This window comes from Sminthopsis crassicaudata, chromosome 3 (assembly GCF_048593235.1).
Source record: "Sminthopsis crassicaudata isolate SCR6 chromosome 3, ASM4859323v1, whole genome shotgun sequence".
NCBI lineage: Eukaryota > Metazoa > Chordata > Mammalia > Dasyuromorphia > Dasyuridae > Sminthopsis > Sminthopsis crassicaudata.
The window spans coordinates 8410543-8429887 of NC_133619.1; the positions used below are offsets into that span (position 1 = coordinate 8410543).

General features: G+C 53.2%; 2 protein-coding genes across 2 annotated transcripts in view; both read right to left on the minus strand.

Moving 5' to 3' along the window:
• Window positions 1-812: 812 nt before the first annotated feature.
• On the minus strand, window positions 813-4694 carry LOC141564787 (receptor-transporting protein 1-like). The gene is made up of 2 exons (XM_074307667.1): window positions 4230-4694; window positions 813-1461 (listed from the first exon to the last, which is right to left on the minus strand). The coding sequence occupies exons 1-2, from the start codon at window positions 4502-4504 to the stop codon at window positions 942-944; spliced, it is 795 nt and encodes a 264-aa protein (XP_074163768.1). The 5' UTR covers window positions 4505-4694; the 3' UTR covers window positions 813-941.
• Window positions 4695-7822: 3128 nt separating this feature from the next.
• Window positions 7823-19345, minus strand: part of MROH2A (maestro heat like repeat family member 2A) — a 49101-nt gene continuing 37578 nt past the window's right edge. Inside the window, exons 33-41 of the mRNA XM_074297916.1 lie at window positions 18994-19131; window positions 18106-18220; window positions 17126-17272; window positions 16874-17056; window positions 16147-16299; window positions 14576-14704; window positions 11280-11382; window positions 10745-10810; window positions 7823-10466 (exon numbers count right to left, since the gene is read on the minus strand). Coding sequence (XP_074154017.1) covers window positions 10321-10466; window positions 10745-10810; window positions 11280-11382; window positions 14576-14704; window positions 16147-16299; window positions 16874-17056; window positions 17126-17272; window positions 18106-18220; window positions 18994-19131 — 1180 coding nt within the window. The 3' untranslated portion in view covers window positions 7823-10320. The remainder of the gene's footprint in view (window positions 10467-10744; window positions 10811-11279; window positions 11383-14575; window positions 14705-16146; window positions 16300-16873; window positions 17057-17125; window positions 17273-18105; window positions 18221-18993; window positions 19132-19345) is intronic.

Below are 19345 nucleotides of genomic sequence, written 5' to 3' on the forward strand. Positions count from 1 at the left end.
ACATTCAGAAGGAGTAGAAAATTCGCGGTTGTTCCAGTTTACAGAGAATGTGAAATTAGCTCCCTATGCTCTCTGCGCGTGCGCGCACACACTCTCTCTCACACACACACTCTCTCACTCTCTCACACACACACTCTCACACACACACTCACTCACGCTCACACCTGGTTAGAAAAGCCCCCAGGGCCCCGCCCTAACTGGGCTGCAGCCCCTCACCCTTTCTCTAGAGGCGGTTTCTCAGCCACTCTCCCCTCCCCTCTCATCCACCTCCTCTATTCCCCACGTCAGTCAGTCAGTCAGTCAGTCAGTCAGTCAGTCAGTCCGCTAAGACGCATTAGCGCCTCCTGGGCGCCAGGCCTGGCTAAGCCGAGGGGAAGCCCTGCGGGTTCGGTCACGCGGAGGCCCGCGGCTCCTTAGTTTCCCCCGGGCCGGAGGGCGCTAAAACCCTGGGCCTGAGTGACGGCTGTTCCCGCTGTCCTTCCTGGGGGGGAGGGGAGGGAGAGATGGGCCGGAGGCGCAGGACCGCGGGCAGGGACGCCTCAGGAGGGAGGCTCCTTAGCATCAGTCAGCCTCTCGCTCCCGCGGTTCTGAGCCCAAACAACCCCCAGGCCTCGGAGCCGGCCTCGGAACCTGAGCTTTAGGGACTGGGAGAGGAGGAAGGGGATGACGGCCGCCGCTCTGTGCGCCCCTCTCTAAGGTCGGACAGGAAGAGACACCTCAGCCCCCCCCCCCCCCCCCCCCCCCGTCACCATCAGGATCTATCATTTAGTAGAAAGTCACAGAAATGGGACAAAGCCAATGGGGGGGGGGGGGGATAGAGAGGTCAAAGGGGATTGGGACGGGGGTCCGGGTGGGGGCGGGGAGCCGAGCCGAACCCCTCCCCCCGGGACTCCGGACGACACCCCAGGCCCGCAAAGCCGGCCCGGCGCGCGCGGCGCCCCCTAGGCGGAGCTGCGGAACGAGAACTGCAGGTAGATGATGAGCAGGAGGACGGTGGCCCAGAAGAGGCACCAGGGCACGGAGCAGAAGTTGCAGCCCTGGCCGCCGCCCTCGGCCGCCTTGTTGGGGCTGGCGGGCCGGGAGAAGGTGTACGTGGTGGCCTCCTCGTCCAGCATCTTCTCGCTGGGCTTCCAGTGCTGGATGCCCGCCAGGCAGGCCTCGCACGACTCCCCGCGGTGGCGCCGCGTGTCCTGGCGGCCCGCCACGTGGATGCGGTACTGGCCGCCGCGCTCGCCGTAGCACTGCTCGCGCAGGCTGATGATGAGGTTGTCCACCAGCCCCTCGATGTTCTCCTCCAGCATGCTGGACTCGTCCAGGCGCGCCGTGCCGCACTCGTAGCACAGCTGCTTGAACACGCGCATGCGCACGCAGCCCATCCTCTGCGTCGGGTCCAGGAACATGTGGAACAGGATGACCACGTGCGAGGACTGCCACGAGTGCCAGCACCAGGAGCAGTGGAACCTGTGGGGGAAGGGCATGCAGCGCTGCGTCTCCTGGCGACCGAGGCCGCCGCCCGGGGGGACTTCCCGCCCGTCCCTCGGTGCCGCCGGGCAGCCCGGGAGATTCCTCCAACTGAGGAGGCCGCCCCGCCGGCTCCCGATGGCCTCCGAGCCCGTTAGCGCGGCGTGTCGGACCGTAACGAGACCCACGTTTGCCCGTTCAGTCTAAATCCCGGCTGCCCCCCAGGCCGAGCCCCCTCCCCGGCCCTTTCATCCCAGCCAGGCTTCTCAGCGCGTGGCTCGGAGCCAAAAACCCGGGGAGTCAGAACCACCGGAGGCCCGGCCCCTTCCCTCCTTCACACCCCGGCCTGATGGCCCCGTCTGAGGATCCCGCCATCTCCCTCCGGGCCCGCCCCCCCCCCAGCCTCAGTTTCCTCATCCGTAAAATGGAGGAGACCAGACCCTCCCACCTCTGCCCCTGACGTTTGGTCTTAAGAGCTTTCCCTTGTGATGTGATCACCAAAAACCAGAATGGCGGGAACGGAACGCGGCCGGGAGCTCACAGCTGGGAGCGCGGTGCATGGCACCCTGCACCTGCGTCCGAAGGCCCGAGTGCGAATCCAGCCTCAGACTCATAGCTGCGTGGCCTGGGTGTCTTTTACCTCAGTCTCCCCTTCCATAAAATGGGGGTAACCGCAGCTCCTGCCTCCGGGGCTGTGAGGACAGCGCGGATCGTGTTGGGAAGTCCCCGGGAAACGCTAGCCTCTCATTTGTTCCTGGAAATGACCGCGGGAAGGGCGCTGTCATTCATGCCCGTTCTATGGGGGGCGGAAACTGAGGTTTGTCCGGAGTCACGCAGCGTCCGAGGCAGGATTTGAACTCGGTTCCTCCTGCCTCCAGATCCAGCGCTCTGAGACCCTAACCTGTCCTCCCTCCGAGGCCCGGCCTCCGCGGAGCCGCCCCATGAAGTGCTCTCCCGCCTGGCGCCCACGTGCATCCGGGCCTCCCTCCCCTCCCCGCCCGAGCCCTCCGCGCTCAGGGCTGCCCCGGGCTGGCAGCGGCCTGCAAACACCAAGTGCCCGGGACAGATTTGTTCCTAGGGCTCTAGAACCGCATGGCGGGTGCTGGAAATCCCTCGGGGCATGTGCTCCATCCGTGCATTTTACTAAAAAGAAACTGAGGCACGAAGTTAGGAGGCCCGCAGCCGCAGAGCCGGAGTTTGAACCCAGGGCCCCTGCCCCCTGCACTCCCCCGCTGCCTTCAGGCCCCTCCCCGTCCGGCTCCGTCCTTCAGCTCAGCCCTGACCCTCGGGGAGGGAAGCTTGGGAGGCCGGGGAGTGTGAGGGTTAATGCGCCGCGGGTTCATGCCTCGCTTCTCCAGAGCAGCCTGCGCGCCTCCTTCCCTTCTCCAGCCCCTGTTCTCCTGCGGAAACCCTCCCCTGATCATCCCCCCCCCCCCCATCTGACGCCTTTTCTTCTCCTGTGACAAAACCTCCTAGAAAGGCCGCTCCGGCCGCCTCCACGGGCTCTCGGCACTCACACCGCTTCCTATAGTTCTCCAGGGTCTGGCCAGAGCTCCGGGGTGTGCCTGGCCATGGAGGGGAGAGCAGAGAGGAACCCCTGGCTCTGCCATCCATCTGCTGCCAGAGCAAAGGGGGCCAGAGGCTGTGGCAGCCGACCCCGCTTGTCCAATATAAATCCTTCTTCCCTGAGAGCAGGGCAGGGCTGGGGGAGCTGTTGCAGCAAGAGCACATATTAATGTTTAAAATGAGCAAGCGCCCCCATTTGCTTCCCCTCCGAAGTGAGGCCTAAAAAAAGACCCCTCCCCCACCTCCACCCAAGGGGCTCGAGCACCCTCTGAACCAACCCTTCCCCAGGGATGCAGCAGCAGAAAGACTCTGGAACAGCATGTGTGTGTGTGTGTGTGTGTGTGTGTGTGTGTGTGTGTGTGTGTGTGTGTGTGTGTGTGCGTGTGCACAGCACGGCCTCAGAAAGCTAACCCCCCAGCTGGAGGCCCAGGAGGGGGAGGCAGGGGCCTCATCCTCCACCCACTCCCAAAGACCGATGCATTTCACCAGGCCGAGTTGTCCAGCCGCCCCAGCCTGCTGCCCAGAACCTCACCCCTCACTAGCTAGCTCTGTGTGCCCTGGAGGAAAGAGATCACTGGCTCATAGATGGCAAGGGGACCTGCAAGGGACCTCCCTGACATTGTCGCCCCAGCCCTGTGTTTTACAGAAGGGGCAACCGAGATCCAGAGAAGCCAGAGATCCCAAAGGCACTGCAAGGACCATCTATTCTAATCCCCCCTTTTATAGCTGCAGAAGCCGAAATTCAGAGTAAGTGGGAAAGGGGGAGACAGAGGAGAAAGTCAAAGGGCAAAGTAGCACTGGTGAAATTTGAACTCAGGCCCAGTGACTGTCTCTCCCTTGTCCTATGAAGACTCAAGCTTGCAGCCTCTCCCCACAGCCTGCTTCCACTGGAATCCCAGGTCCTTGTTCTGTCCTCGGGATCCTGTTCCCTAGTTCTAGATCCTCTCCCATCACATGGTCCAAAGACTAGGGTCCTCAGGCTTCCTCTCCTCTGAAACTCAACTCTGGGACATCCTCCTGGTGTCCACTGGCGCCCAGTTCTCCGGCCTCCTCCTAAGCCACGGCCTTTCCAGTCTAACACTGCCCTTCCTCGACTCCAGCGTGAGCCGGGTGAAGAGAAGAGCAGAGCTCACGTTGCCGGCCCAAGCTCCTGGGCGTGGGGAAAGCAGACCTCCCTCCCTCCCAAACCCCGCTCGGCTCACCTGCCTGAGGCATGCTGCTCCAGGTACTGCTTCCAGCCCGGGGCCAGCACGTTGTGCTGCAGGTTAGGGTCCATGATGAGATCCCAGCTGTCAGCGGGCTTCGCCTCCTCCATCTTCTCGTAGAAGATCTTCTTCCATTCGGCGGTAGTCAGGCTCTTACACATGTCCCCTTGGGGTGAGGCGGTGGGCTCAGCCCTCCTCCACAGAGAGAAAACGGTCAGCGAGGGCAGGCTGATGGCAGGACAGCGGAGTTTCCACGGTCTGAACTTCCTCATGGACGGGACCCGGCAGCAAAAGCTCCAGCGAGCTCCCTCCTTTGTCCTCCTAGGCACCGGTCACCACGGCAACAGGCTGGGAGCCAAGCACCCCAGCTCAGAGAAAAGCATCCAAGGGGAGTTGAGGGAGGCTCAGGAGGGGGTGGGGTGGAGGCCGAGAGGCACAGACGGAGGGCTCCACCTGCAGGAACACCTGAGCCACAGAACGGTGGCGATGGAGGGACCTTGGAGAGCGCCACTGAATCCCAGAGGCCCCTAGGTCCAACAGCCTCATTTTTACTGAAGAAGAAACAGAGTCAGGGGGTAAACTGATCTGTTCAAAGCTGCCCAGGCAGGGAGGGGAAGAGCTGAGAGTTTTACCCTGGTCTTGTCTCTGAGCTTTAAAGCTCAGAGACCGTCTTGTCCAATAGAGAAGAGAACCAAGGTCCAGAGAAGAAAGATCTCCAAGGTCATCCAGCCCAACTCCCTCCTTTTTCAGAGGAGGACACTGAGGTTCAGGGAAGCCCGAGCTTTGAGATGGACAGGACCAGCCCCAAGCTCTGGCCACTCCTCCTCTCAGCTGGGCTGTGTGGTGAATGGATGGGAGGTTCTGGTAGTTATCACTGAAACAGGACAGGTGGCGGCTTTCCCGTCCCACCCTTCCATTTCCGTAACGTAACAAACAGGTGAGTTCATTGTCTCTTAATGCTGAATGTCTCCAAAGAGCTGCTCCCAGGGTCGGAGATTGGAGAGTGGGGGATGGAAGACCGAGAAGTCGGAGGGGATGTTCAATCACAAACAGTGCTGCAGGGACCATCTGCTCTAATCCCCCCCATTTTATAGATGCAGAAACAAATTCAGAATTAAGTGGGAAAGGGGGAGACACAGAGGAGAAAGTCAAAGTAGCAAAAGTGAAATTTGAACTCAAGTCCAGCGTCTCCAAAGCCTGTAATTTCTCCATTACACTATGAAGACTCAAGCTTCCAGCCTCTAGGATAGTAAATAATAAATCACAGAGAGCTAAAGCTGAGAGAGAACCCAGGGACTTTACAATCACTCATCAATCAATGCGCAGGTAAGGTGCAGCCAAGTCCCCTCCTTCAAGGAGTTTACCATCATCAATCTACTCTTTTAATAGAGGGTACCTTTAGATTGCTCAGAGAAATAGTAAGGTTTAAACATATTTCTCCAAATAATACAGTGATCAATAACAATTATTCACATAATTTTATTTGTATGAATAATATTCCTATGGTGTTAATCTAGTCATAAAATCACTCTTCCTAAATGAGCAGAACCAGGAGATCACTATACACTTCAACAACAATACTGTATGAAGAGGTATTCTGATGGAAGTGGAAATCTTCAACATAGAGAAGATCCAACTCACTTCCAGCTGATCAATGATGGACAGAAATAACTACACCCAGAGAAGGAACACTGGGAAGTGAATGTAAACTGTTAGCACTACTGTCTGTCTACCCAGGTTACTTATACCTTCAGAATCCAATTCTTAACGTGCAACAAGAAAATTGGATTTACACACATATATCGTATCTAGGTTATACTGTAACACATGTAAAATGTATGGGATTGCCTGTCATCTAGGGGAGGGAGGGGAAAATTTGGAAAAATGAATACAAGGGATAATGTAAAAAAAATTACTTATGCATATGTACTGTCAAAAAATATATAATTATAAAATTAATTTTTTTAAAATCACTCTTCCTAGAAGTAATACCTTGCATATCAAAAGAGCAATAATCCACTCACAGCAGGCCAGTAGTGATCAATGTCTCTTGACATTGACCTCATTGAATGTCCCATTGACATTGAGTCATGACTGATTTTTTAGATCTCAGCAGAATATAAGGAAAAAGACAGAAATTGGTTCTCCGATTTCATTGGTAAAGGGGGCTCTCTGATGAAGTAACTCCATTGGCTAATAGAAGTCAGCATCTTCTCAACAACTTCTTGTCTTAGAAAATTGATTTGAGCACCCGGGGATAGGAGATTTGTGCCTAGGGTTGTGCAACTAATAAATGTGAGATGCAGGGCTTGAAGCAGGTCACAAGAACAAGTCTCTATCCATTATTCCACACTTATGCACAACTCTTTAGAAGTCAATTAGCCAACAAGCATTTATTCAGCACCTTCTGTGGGCCAGGTTGGAATTGCCAAGAACAAAGGCTTTAATTACAAGGAGTTTATATTCTCTCAGGATCTCTCTCTCTTGTAGATATCTTGAAGTATTTCCAGAGACTTTCTCCTGGTGAGGAATTCCAGTAAATCTGGAGTCAGGAGATCCCAAAACCCATCCTCCCAACTGCCATCTGCCAACTGTCATCACTCACAACACCATACCATGTGAAAAGACCACTCACACATTAGTCATGCACTCCCACTCCCAATACTCCCCATCCACCTTGGCTACTCAGTAGATACACAGATAAGTCAGGACTGCTGTTTGAGCACTCAGTTCCCAGAGCACTATCCCAAAGCTGTGGTACCCAATGCAAATATTTTAGTGACCAAAGGAGAGGTTTAGTTCTGAATTTCCACAAGTCCGATGGCTCCTTTTTAAGATGAACTCAATTGACCCCTTCCAGATAAGTCACAAAAAGTGTTTGACGTTCAGAAAGTTTTGAATTTAATTTTTTCCATTTCAAATATTAAGGAAGCAGGAGAATGAATGACGGGCATGGAATGGGAAAAGAAAAGTGCCTGGCGTTGGAAATCTAGCTTCCCCCAGAGCTGGCTAGAGGATGACCATAATGCTGATGGTAGAAAGTAAGCTTCTAAGAGCAAAGATTACTTCAGGTTTTTTTCTTGGTACCCTAGAAATATGGCAAAATCCCTGGCACTTAGTGCGTGCTTAATTGATGCTTTTATGAATGGATTAATTGATGTTATTTCTTTCTTACCCAGTAAAATGTAAGGTCCTTGATGGGAGAGACAAATGTGGTTTTCTATGTTTGTCTCCCAGCTCCTACCACAATTCCTGACATGAAACAGGACTTAATAAATGAGGGTTGAATGGTTACTTTTGGATTCAAGACTGCATTCACCTATTAAGCACTTCCTACACACTAAGCACTGAAGAATACAATAACAAGACCCTCCATCCTTCAAGAGTTTGCATTCTGTAGAATTGTCTGAGTAAATGGATTAGTTAAAATTGACTCATTTAAATCCACACTGGGCTACAATGAAATGATCTGAACCAAGCTAAGATATTCCAGCAAATCCTTGGGGATGAGATGGCAAGCTCAAAGGATGTCAGTTGCTTTTGACTAATCATACATTTCTATTTATCCATAGACTAATGAAATGACATTCATTCTTATTATAAAGTGAATTTAATTATCCATATTAATTACATATATGCTATATATTGTCATATATTCATTAATCACATACAATGCATTTGCATATTAATACATTGATAATTAGTAATACTAAGTGACTTTACATAGCACAAGATGTCATCTTTTCCCCATCCAAGTTCACAGATCCTCCTGGAATTTATCCATGGGCTCCTTGGGTCCAAGCTAACAACTCCTGATGGTAGAGCTCTGGTGACAATAGGACCACTGGAACCATGGTTTCCCCTCAGCAAAGGTCTTCGGGCAATGGCTGGATGGCTACTTATTGGTGCATTGCCTAGGCAATGGCTCAACAGCCTCCAAGGTCCTTTCCAAACCATTTTCCAATGGTGTCAAAGTGGCATCCCTTAGATTTGTACTCTTAGAAGAGCTGCAATGCTACAAACTCCAGTCCAAGCAAGGCATTAGCCTAGTTCCTGGCTAACTCCCATATCAAGTGTCAGTTGTTATGGAAATCCAAGCTGGCACAAGAAAAGCAGTGGGGCTGGGGTCATCCCCAGAGTCAGAATGACTCCTGCCTCTGAGGAGCTAATGGCCTGGCATCCTGCCAAGCCTGATTAACTACCGCTAGGCTTTAACCCTCTCAGAGTGTTTGCCTGCAATGAGCATAATGAGCCCCAAAGAAGAAAAACAAAAAGACAGAGGGTGGGAATCTTCAGCAGATTGGAGTGTGTGTGTTTTTAAACCAGGTGATGCAATTCCCATGAGCACAGAGCCAGGTTTAGTTTAAACATAGAGCCCAGTGGGGGAGCTTGCTGTCTAATTGGATGCTCCTAGAGCCAAACCTCATTATTGCCCTCGATAAGGGCATGGGGCAGGGATAGCAGAACCGAGAAAGGTCCACATTGCCAAGGTACTTTGCTGGTGATGCTGCAGTCATATATTTCAGAGGGGATTTTTCAGAATCATAGATTGGAAACTGGAAATGACAGCATGGGCCATCACGTTCAACCCATGCCCTTCTCCCCAAAGAATCCTCTCTATAACCTACTCAGCAGGTGGGCGTCCAATCTTTGAAGACTTCCAGCAGAAAAAGCCCACTGAACAGCGCATTCTACCTTTGGACAGCTCCGATGCTCAGAAGGCTCTTCCTGAGAGCAGCCCTAACCCTGCCTCTTTGCAAACTCCGCACTTGGCTACAAGTCCTGATGTCTGGGGCCAAGGAGAACGAAGCTGATCCATGTGATCTTATGCCTCCCCTGAGTATTCTCCTGAAGGTACAGATCTAATTCCTTCAACCAAACTGGAAAATCTGGGAAATGAAGAAAAAAAGGACTGGTATCCTCAAAACTGATTGGCTTATGTTTTAGAACCAACATGGAACCCATTGGATTGGGAGCCAAAAGACATGAGTTCAAGTCCCGGCCACAGCACTATTGGCAATTTGGGACAAATCAAGTCCCTCCTCCATTTTTAAAATAGAGAACATCTCAGGACACTGAGGGGATGGGTATATGAGCGAAAGTACTTTGTAAAATAATGTTTCATAAGCAGGTAATTTAGTATCAAACCAATGACTATTGACAAATGGGTTAGATGGTTTTGGAAAAGAAAGAGGCCAGACAGGATCAAAGAAAGAAACTTTATCATAATCCACAAAGAATAAAAACAAAGCAGCAGCTTCAATACCAACAAAGATACTGGAGTGGAGCGCTACAGTTCAAACAAAACCGGACACAACCTCTTTTTGTTCCCTCCCAAGATGGAGGGTGATGGGACTCATGCTCCAGAGGACCAGAAAATCCCCACCAGATATGGGCATTTTGGTAGCTGTGGGCAGGGGTCTTTCTGCCCAAGACCCCAGTCGGCTATCCAGAAAGTTTGGCTTGCCAAAATTATGAACCAGCCTTGGAGTTGGTCCCCAGGAGGGCCAGATAGCTATAGATGATCCTCTGAGGTAGAAATTAGCCCAGGGGCTCCCCAGTCTAGGAGAGTCACATCAGCCAAAGTTCCCAAGTCTTCCTTCAAGGTCAAGACTCTGGGAATCCCCTTTGTAGTTATTCCAATTGGAAGATTAAAATCTCAGTCAGTTCTGACCAAGAAACTTTGGATCTTGGAGGCCAAGGCCTCAAATGCCTTCAGGAGAACAAGGAGGAAAATGATAAGGAGAGAAAAAAGAAATAAAGAAGAAGAGGAGAAAGAAAAAAAAAAAACATGTAAAAGAGATTTCTAACAGGAGATGTTTGTCTTTGTCCCTCCAGAGACTTTGCTGTCCATGGGAAGACTTGCCACCTCTCCATTCCCATCCATCCTTGTCCATCCTCCTCCTTGCCAGAGCGGTAACAGCTGCCCTTCAGGGAGCACCGAGGTGCCCACCTTCCCTGAGCACCACGGTCTCTGCCGGCCCCTGGCGTGGCTTTCTGGAATGATGACCGGCTAGCTCCCTGAGCCTTGGGTCTGTCCCGTTCACGGGCAAGCATTCCCAGGAGGGAGCAGGGAGGAGCCCAGCAGCTAGGTCTCTGAGGGAGTGGGCCTCCTGGCCAGGGCCATGGACATATTCCCAGTGTCCTGTTGCTCCCTGCGCCGGAGGAGGGCCAGTGTCTCCTTGGCAGCATCCTGGACTATGAGCTCCGGATCCATCTGGAGCACTTCGAGACCTGAAAGTGAACAAGAGAAGATTATCTTCGAGCTGGGGAAAGCTGCCGCATGAAACCTTCCAGCACCAGGCCTGGGGGCCTGAGGGCCTGGGGGCCTAGGGGCCTGGATGTGAGCAAAAGCTTAGAACACTTGGCCTCTACTGGAGCCTCTGGGCTCCTGAGTACCTGCCTCCATCTACCCACCCACCCCTCCACAGAGCTCCTTGGGACACGGGCAGCAGTCTTCTCCTTAGTGCTGGAAGAGCCAACCAGCCCAAGTCCTCTACAAAGGGACTTACATTGACCCAGGCGCTCCATGTCCATGTCCCCCAAATTCAAGTGGGCCACCTGCTCCAGAACGTACCCTGTGGTGACAACAGATGAGAAGTTTCCTGAAGTTCTCTGCCCCCTGCCCAGCCCCACATCATCACCATCATCCCAAGGACTGGCACTCGGGTGGCACCATATGTACAGCATCTCATCTGACCCTCCCCACCCTGAGAAGCAGGTGGATGACAAGTCATCTGCCAAGGGCACTGGCTAGAATGGGCATGAGGAAGGAGAAGAGATCTGACAAGGAGGAGGATGCGAACTGACTCCAGGCCTTGGGGCAGTCTGGGAGGCTTCCCCTAAGAAGCACCAGGGTCAGCCGGAGAAAAGGGAACTGAGGCAGGGGTCAGGCCAGACGTGGGCGCTCACTGGCTGCGGGTCCCGGACAAGGCCCCAGTGTGAGTCTTACAAGGGCCACAGCATCGCCCCAAATGGAAGGGCTCACACGTGGCCCGAGAGCTGACAGTGCTTGGGCCACCCCACAAATGGCCCCCTCCAGCTCACCAGTAAAGGCACAGGCCGCCGCCTTAATCCTGGCCCATTCGCTGTCATAGTAGGCAATGGCTTCTGCACAAAAGGTGTCCAAGAGATCAGGGTCTTTCCTGGCCTGGTGAAGGAAAGGGCAGAGGTTCACAGAGGAGAACCGGCAATGTCCCAAGTCCCCGTACTCGACAAAGGTCTCCCTCAGAAGATATCCTCCCTCAGCCCCTCCAGAAGGCTCCCAAGAAGGGAAGCCCCTCCCAGCCTGAGGTCAGCCAATCCCAGGCTCCATCAGATTTGGTCCACCTTGAAGGTGACGAGGGTCTGTGCCCTGCGCTGTACATCTTCCTAGGGGCCAGTGGGGTTCCAAAGCAGCCTGTAAGGACCCCCCTTGTAGAGCACACCAGTAGAAGAAGGAGCCAGGCTGGCTGAACAAAATTAGGAAAAAGACTTTCCTTCAAACCCCTGTCCCACAAAGATGGAGTCAGTGAGGGAAAAAGCTTAGGGCCTAGCCAAGTCACTTGGAATAGCTGAACAGGGATGGAAACTCAGACCAAGTGAAGGGCTCAGGGAAGCTTAGCCTGGAGAAGGGAAGGCTCAATGCCAGCAACAAACACCAACTAAGCATCGGGGGTGTTCAGACACCGAGAGGCACTGGAGATGACAAGAAAAGAGGCCTTGAGCTTCCAGTTCCCTAGACAACACAATATTTACTCAGATGAAAAGCACAAGGTATCCTGAGGGGTCGGGTTGGGGAGAAGATAATGTACAATATGGGAAATCGAGTCAGGCTTCTGAAAGGAAAGTCTAACCTGAACATCCCCAGAAGGCTCAGAATTCTGGGCTGATGAGAAAGCCAGCAAAGGGTCAGGGGATACCCTGCACAGAGACCTGGTGGCGCTGACAGCAGGCCAAATTTTAGAGGGACTACTAAATCACCTTGGATGAAATTTGGGGCACATGAAGGGGGATCCCAGGTAAAAGTCATTCTGAAGGCAGACGGTGGAACTTCAAAGGCCAGAGTAAATAGGAAGCCAATGATGATCTTTGAGTTGTAAGGATGCGGTTCCCGCAAAACAAGAGAAGGGAATTGTAAGGGTCCTTTAAATGGGTGGGCACAGCACAACAGGAGATTGAGTGGCCCAGAAGTATTCTCTGTGGATATAGGACTGCCCTGTGGGTGGGATCCTGGCCATATTGAGATAGCTTCGTAATGGGTGACGGCTCTCTCGCTGGTTGGCTGTGTGTGTGACCTCACAGGCCCTTTATAAGCCCACTGCAGACAGCAGTTGCTCTCTTTAACCTGGCTCCGTAGCCTGGGGTAGCCGAGCCAAGCTGATGGAGCTGTGAGATGTAAGGAGTTTGGTAGAGAACACGTGGGTCTTCAGACCAGGTGTTCACTAGGGAGCCAACAAGTCAGGGCATCAGTCAGGGCATTATGTGAGCAGGTATAATAAAGGCTTTTAAGATTACACGTGGCTGTTCTTGAGTGCGCTACCAGTTATTAAACTATAGATTCAAGAGATTGTGGCCAGAGACCTTTGAAGGTCTCAGAGGAGGCGAACCGGGTAGAGGTGACACTGCAAAGGTCAATGGTCAAAGGTGCTCTGTTGGGTAAAAGGTAGACTAGTAATTGTAACTGCCAGGAGAGCATGTTACATCTTGTAATTTAGGAGGGTGCAGGAGACACCAAGAACATGGAGGCTAATTAGAAAGTCTTTTTGGCTTGCTTATATACATTAATGTCTTCAGCCAGACCATATGCCTTGTGGACTTCATGGATTCACTGCCTATAAACCTGCACAGACATTACCAATTAGAGATCAGTGGTAGTCCTGGGCTTTGTTGCAATGGCCATCCGAGTCCTCACCCGAAGCCCTCAGATCAGGGGTCCTCAAACTACAGCCCGCAGGCCAGATGCAGCCCGCTGAGGACGTTTATGCGGCCCACTGGGTTATGGCAAAATCAGACCAGAAGTGACGCTCGACATAAACTCGCATTTGCAACACACACTTCTGGCTCTGGGAGGTTCATAGTTTTTGTTTTTACTATAGTCTGGCCCTCCAACAGTCTGAGGGACAGTGAACTGGCCCCCTATTTAAAAAGTTTGAGGACCACTGCCTTAGAGCATCCAGAGTACTACATTCAGAACTCAACCTCACGACCATCCGGCCCCATGACTGAGACTAAATTCCCAAAACTACACACCAGACAAGTGCCCAAAAACTTCCAGGGAGGGAGAGGAACTCCTATATTCACTTCTGAGGTATCCCCCCACTGCTCCTAGCTAACAGAGTAATCCCTCTTCCACATGACAGCTATCAACATGTCCCCCAAGACTTCTCTTATCCCCATTAAACAATTAAAAAATCTACCCTTGGCTTGAACTCAAGGCCTTCCATTGACCTGTTCATCTTCCTTTGCAACTTAGTAAAGTGTTTCTTAGAATGTGGTTCCCAGAATTAACCACAGAACCCCACCTGCAATCAGATCATAAGAGGGTCTGGTGCAACCAGCTCGCCCTTGGACAGGATGCTCCTCCGCTCTTACCGCTACCAAAGGTCACATTTCCTTTCTTGAGTTCCATCTCACACTCTCAGCTCCTATCAAGCCTGCACTCTGCTAGCACCCCACAATCTTTTCTGGGCAAACTGTGGTTGATACCTCCTCTACCTTGTGGTTGTGAAGTTGCTTTTTTAAAAACCCACATGTAGACTACATTTGTTTTCTCTAAATTCCATTTTACTAAATTCAATCTGATCAATTCTAGTCTATGAAGAATTTTTAAAATTTATCTAATTCACAAAAATTGATCTTTTTCTCCTTTAAATAAAATAAATTAAAATAAAATAAAATAAATAAAAAAGAAAACCCTCATAACAAATATATGTGTGTATGGATACATACATACATATATTTATATATGCATATATATAGTTAGATATACATACAGAGAAAGAGGTGGGAGAGAGAGAGAAACAGAGAGAGGGAGAAAGAAGGAGCGATTGAGAGAAAGGAGGAGGGAGGGAAAGAGTAAGGAAGAGAGAGATCCCTTCCACATCCCAGGGGTTAAAAGTTTGACACCTCCAATTTTCACAATTTTGAAAATCCATATAAATTTTTTTGGCTTCCATAGAAGAAGCCTGAAATGTTTCTTTTTCTTCTATAGGACCTTATTGTACAATTTGTGTCGATATTCTCGATGCTATCCATGTATTTTATGCATTTCTTGGTTTTTAAACTTTTTCTGTCATCTGCTGGACCTCCCTTGTCATCTGTAGCACTGACTGTTCTTTGGCCCACCTGAGAATCCCACTTACCAGGTAGCTGCACATTTCCATCTGGAAGAGGCTCAGGTCAGTGCCTTGGTTGACAAACTTCTCCAAGGAGGATTGCAGTTTCCTCCAGCCCCAGAAGGGAATGCACAAGCAAATGGTGACTTCACAGGCCTGGAGAGGGAGACGTCCAGTCAAGGCAAGAGCATCCCATCCCGACCTTGCTGGCTGGCTCCCCGGGGTACCTGCCTCTGGGCACGAGCTGTCAGACTCCAGGAAGGTGTGGGGCTGGGGCCAACACTAGCCTCTGCTCGCCCCCCCCCCCCCCCCCCCCCGCCATAGCCAAGCCAAAAATGCTGCGGTTTAAGGCAGGGAATTATGGAGAAGACCCAGACTCCACAAGTCTAATCCTTTAAAATATATTTAATCACTGAATTTCAATAAAATTGGCTTCTCAATAATCCTATGCTATTTCTAATTATACATTTAAAAATGAGATTGAGAAAGTGCCAGAAGGCCACAAAATCTGGCCACAGATCCTAGTTTATAAGGCATCGGCTTCAACCCCCTCCCTTCTAGACTGGCCCCAAAACATGATGTCATCTTTGAGACCCCAGGGCCTCTCCACACCAACAAGAGTCACTCAAGGAGGGTTCTGGCCTCCAAAAGAAGCTGAGCTCATGGCAGAGATCACTGCAGGCTGTCCTGTCATTGAGGACCAGAAGCTCCCGGGGTCCTGAGCCAATAACCGTGGAGGAGGGGAGGGGAAAACTCATGGGAGAGGGGTAAGGCCTGCCCCCAAGATCACAGGGCAAGTGCACAATGATGGACAGGCCACATGCTGACCATGACGACAGGAAGCCTTTGTCATGCCTTGGCCTGGGGGGGGGGGGAATGAGGGAGGGAGATGATTGGCTTTTAAGTCCAAATCTCTCATTTAATCAGTGCAAGAAAGTTCTTAGGGGAAGAAGCAAACTTTACCAACACAAGCCAGTGGCCCCTCATCTTAGAGAGTCTGGCCCAGGATCCCACAGTCAGGACTTAAACCCAGGGGTCTTCCCGAGTCTGGCCGAGGTCACCCCCTCTAACCACCAAGCAGTACTTTATTAACATAAATAAATGTCTAATAGATCATATATTGTAGCTGACTAATATGTCACATGTGATTCTGTAATGTTTCATTAGCATTGTATTATCTTAAAATAATGCGTTATAATAACAATATTGTGTTTACGTGGTTTTGATGCTATAATTATATGAAATATGTACTTAATATAAATGTGTTAAACCTAGTCAGTGGAATCTTTTGATTGGGATCTGCAGGATGTTTAAAGGAAGGACCCTCAGGGAGGCTCTAGTCCAGACCCTTCTTAGGCTGATGATCAGAAGATCAGAGTTGATCAGTCAATCAGTAAACCTTCATTAAGCACCTGGGCTCATGGCTCAAGGGAGATGGAGGGACTTGGAGGCCATTGAGTCCTCCCCTTCATCTCCCTCAGCTCCAGCGGAAGGGTTTTGGGGTGACCAGTGTCCCTCAGTTCATGCCCGGGGGACCAGTGGGCTGATTCCCTCTCGGTCGCTGTCTGGCAGAGTCCCTGGGGGCAGGCACAGCTCACCTTGGCTACTTCCGGGCAAGGGTCCTGCAAGTGGAGAATTAGGGGGATCCAGCTCTTCCTGACCTCCATCGTGAAGAAGTCCTTCTTCTTCCCAGCCCAGACGGCGAGCTTCCCAAACAGGATGATGGCGTGCAGGCGAAGCGTCTCATTCTCCTGCAGGAACCGGACAAAGGCTGAGACCCGGGGCCTTCCCTCTGCCCACAGACCTCCAGGTCCTGCTGAGGACCAGACTCTATCCAGCATCGCCTTAGTTAGCACCCCCGGGTGCCTCACCGGCCCGGGGCAGAAACGGGGCCGTCCTGCTACCGAGGAGCTTTTACCTCCCAGTGGTAGATACCTGGGCAAGTGCACACAATGCACATATACACCGAGCTACACCCAGGAGGACCAGGAACAATGGGAGGGCTCCCCGACTGGGCTCTGGTGCCCCACAGAAACACGGCTCCAGCCTCCCCGGGGTGGCTCCTGTGCCCGGGCCACTCAAGCTGGAGGGCTCCCGCCGGGCACACCTTACCCTCTCCCAACACTGTAACGCCTCCCATGGCCTCCCTCATACACTCTGGGCCCTGGCCCAGGGCTCTCACCCGGGCTCACTGAATGCCTACTGCCCTTTAGGAAAAGGCCAAGGGGGTGGGCATCTGCTCTCCTCCCTGCCCCCACATGCCCATCCCTATAGTGGGGGCCACTGTAGGCAGGGAGAGCTGGACCCTGCCCGGGGCCGACTCACGTCATCGAAGAAGGCCCTGCACTGCATGGAGATGACCTCGAAGGAGGAGCCCAGGTCCTCCTCGCCCATCAGCCCCAGCACCTTGGACAGCGCCACCATGGTCTCTGAGATCACCTGGGTGCAGATGGGATCGCACAGGGAGCAGAGCAGCTTCTTCAGGAGCAGCTTCCTGTAGTGCTTCACCTGAGGGAGACAGAGCGTGGAGTCCCCACCCTGCCCCGCCAGCGCCCGGCCCCGCCACGCCCCCCTCACCTTGCTGGGAGCCCCGATGGCCAGGTTGCCCAGGGCCCGGATGGACAGCAGGCGCAGGGTGCTGTGCACGTGGCTGGCCCCCTTGGCCAGCTTTAGGACCGTGGACTTCAGCATCTTCTTTTTGTAGAGGACCGGGTCACACATGAGCTAGAACGAGAAGGTTCCCAGAAGAGGGACCACCGGTCAGCCAGGGTCCCCCATCCCTGGGGGAAGTAGGGGCCCCGGGAGAGGTGCCCCGGTCAGCAACTAATCCTTGAGTCTATGGAGGGCCCTCGGGCTCCATGTTCCTCTAAACCCCCACTCCGGGCAGCCCCCGGCCCAGAGCCTGGCACAGAGGGGTCCTCGACTCTGTGTTCCTCTAAACCCCCCCACTCTGGGAGGCCTCCCGCCCAGAGGCTGGCATGGAAGAGCTGCCAGCTCCGAGCCTGGGGACTGGCTGAGTCTCAACTTGCTGCACCAAGCAAAATCATCCTCAAGGAAGGAGGATCAGTTGCCCCGTGTTTTGGCCGCCCTGGAAATCTGGCCGGGTTTCCTTGCCCACCCGGCACCCAAAGCTGGGTCTCCAGAAGGTGATTGTTTTTAAATCTCAGTCTCCCATCAGTGCTTTTTCTCTCTGGGAGCAAGGCAGGGAAAAGGGAGTACCCAGCAGCCTGTGAGCAGAGTCCAGAGCCCTGTCCCAAGGAAGCCGGAACGGGGGGAGGGCTGTTAGGTGCTGGGTTGGGAGCCCCATGACTGGTGGACAAAGAGATGCCGACCCAAGACTCATCGGTAAAATAATTCCACGCTCCTGGGGTCAAACCGCACACACCCTCACGTCCAGGAGCTGCCCTCAGCACCTCCCCTAGCACACGGGCAGAACCCCCAAGTGCTAGCGAGGAAAAGGAGGGGGGAGGGCCCCGGCCTCCCAGAGGCAGGCCGGGCTCCGGAGGGTTGATCAGGCTCCCGCATGCAGCCCAGCCACCAGCCCCTGCAGTGCTCACCTCGATGAAGAAGGCCGTGCTGCTGAGACGCCAGGAGAGGAATTCGGAGTCCAAGCCGGAGAGCAGCAGCTGCGCGAACCTCTGGCTGTAAGGGCTGACGTGGAGGATCATGGTCCTGGGGAAGGCAAGAGGGCAGACCACAGGCTAAGGGGGACGCTGGCCCTCCCGGCCCTGCAAAGCCTGAGCACCCTGACAATCCAGCCCGAGTAAGCTTCCCACCTCCACACCTTTGCCTCACTGAACGCCTTCCCCTTTCACATACATCTCTAAGAAGCCTCCTTTCCGACACTGTTCAAGTTTCTCCTGAAAGCTTGTCCTGAAACCCCCCCAGCTGTTCTGTGCCCCTTCCTCTGCTTCTCTTGCATTTGTTCAGTGCCCCGTGGTCTCCTTCTGGGGGCAGGACAAGCTCACTTTGCCTTTGTATCTCCAGCTCCTACAACAGTGCCTGGCACACAGTAGGTGCTTAATTCACCGTTTTCCGCTTGGCCGGTTGATTGCCTAATAAGCCATCTCTGCGCCTCATTCCCAGGACCTTGGGTCTAGAGAAGGGCCGGGAGGTGCTGCCGGACACACTGGGCTGCGTGCTGAGCTCCAAGCTAGCAGGACCCAGAATAAATCCCACTGGACACTTGCTGTCACTCAAACTCTGACTCAGTTTCCCCTCCGTTACTGGGGAGGCTACTCCCTGCCCAACTCGCCTCATAAGGGCCTTTTCAAGACCCCATGGAGCCGCAGAGAGGGAAGGGCTGCGGAGAGAGGATGACTTTGCCAGGGACTCTCCCCGGAAGGGAGCCATCCCGTCAGCCCGAGGCCGCCTCCGGAAGTCACACCAGGAGGCCCCCTGTCCTCTCCACCTCAGCCCCTAGGAAGCAGAGCGTGGCCGGCTACCTGGCCAGGAGACACACTCCATCGATGTGCGTCCTGGGGTCCTCCAGGAGGGTCCACACCCCCTGATCCACCAAGCTGACCATCATCTCCTCACTCCCAGCTCGACTCAGCACCCCCTGCAGGGTTTTGATGGTGAGTCTGGGGAAGAGAAGCGGTCATGCAGGCAACGGGCGTTACTCCGGCGCCCACGACGCACCCCGAGTGCCGGGGACACAGGAGGGGGCCGGGTGGTCCCTGCCTCAAGGACACACAGAGGGGGTGGCAGAGGGCCTAATGGGCGGGGCCCGAACCCCGCGGGTGGGGCCGGGTGGTCCCTGCCTCAAGGACACACAGAGCGGTTCATATTTGCTCC

Excerpts from the sequence above, each read along its gene's own strand:
- LOC141564787 (XM_074307667.1), bottom strand. The coding sequence starts at position 4,504 with ATGAGGAAGTTCAGACCGTGGAAACTCCGCTGTCCTGCCATCAGCCTG. Across the intron at positions 1,462-4,229 it reads GAGCAGCATGCCTCAGGCAG|GTTCCACTGCTCCTGGTGCT; the intron begins GTGAGCCGAGCG and ends CTTCCCCCACAG.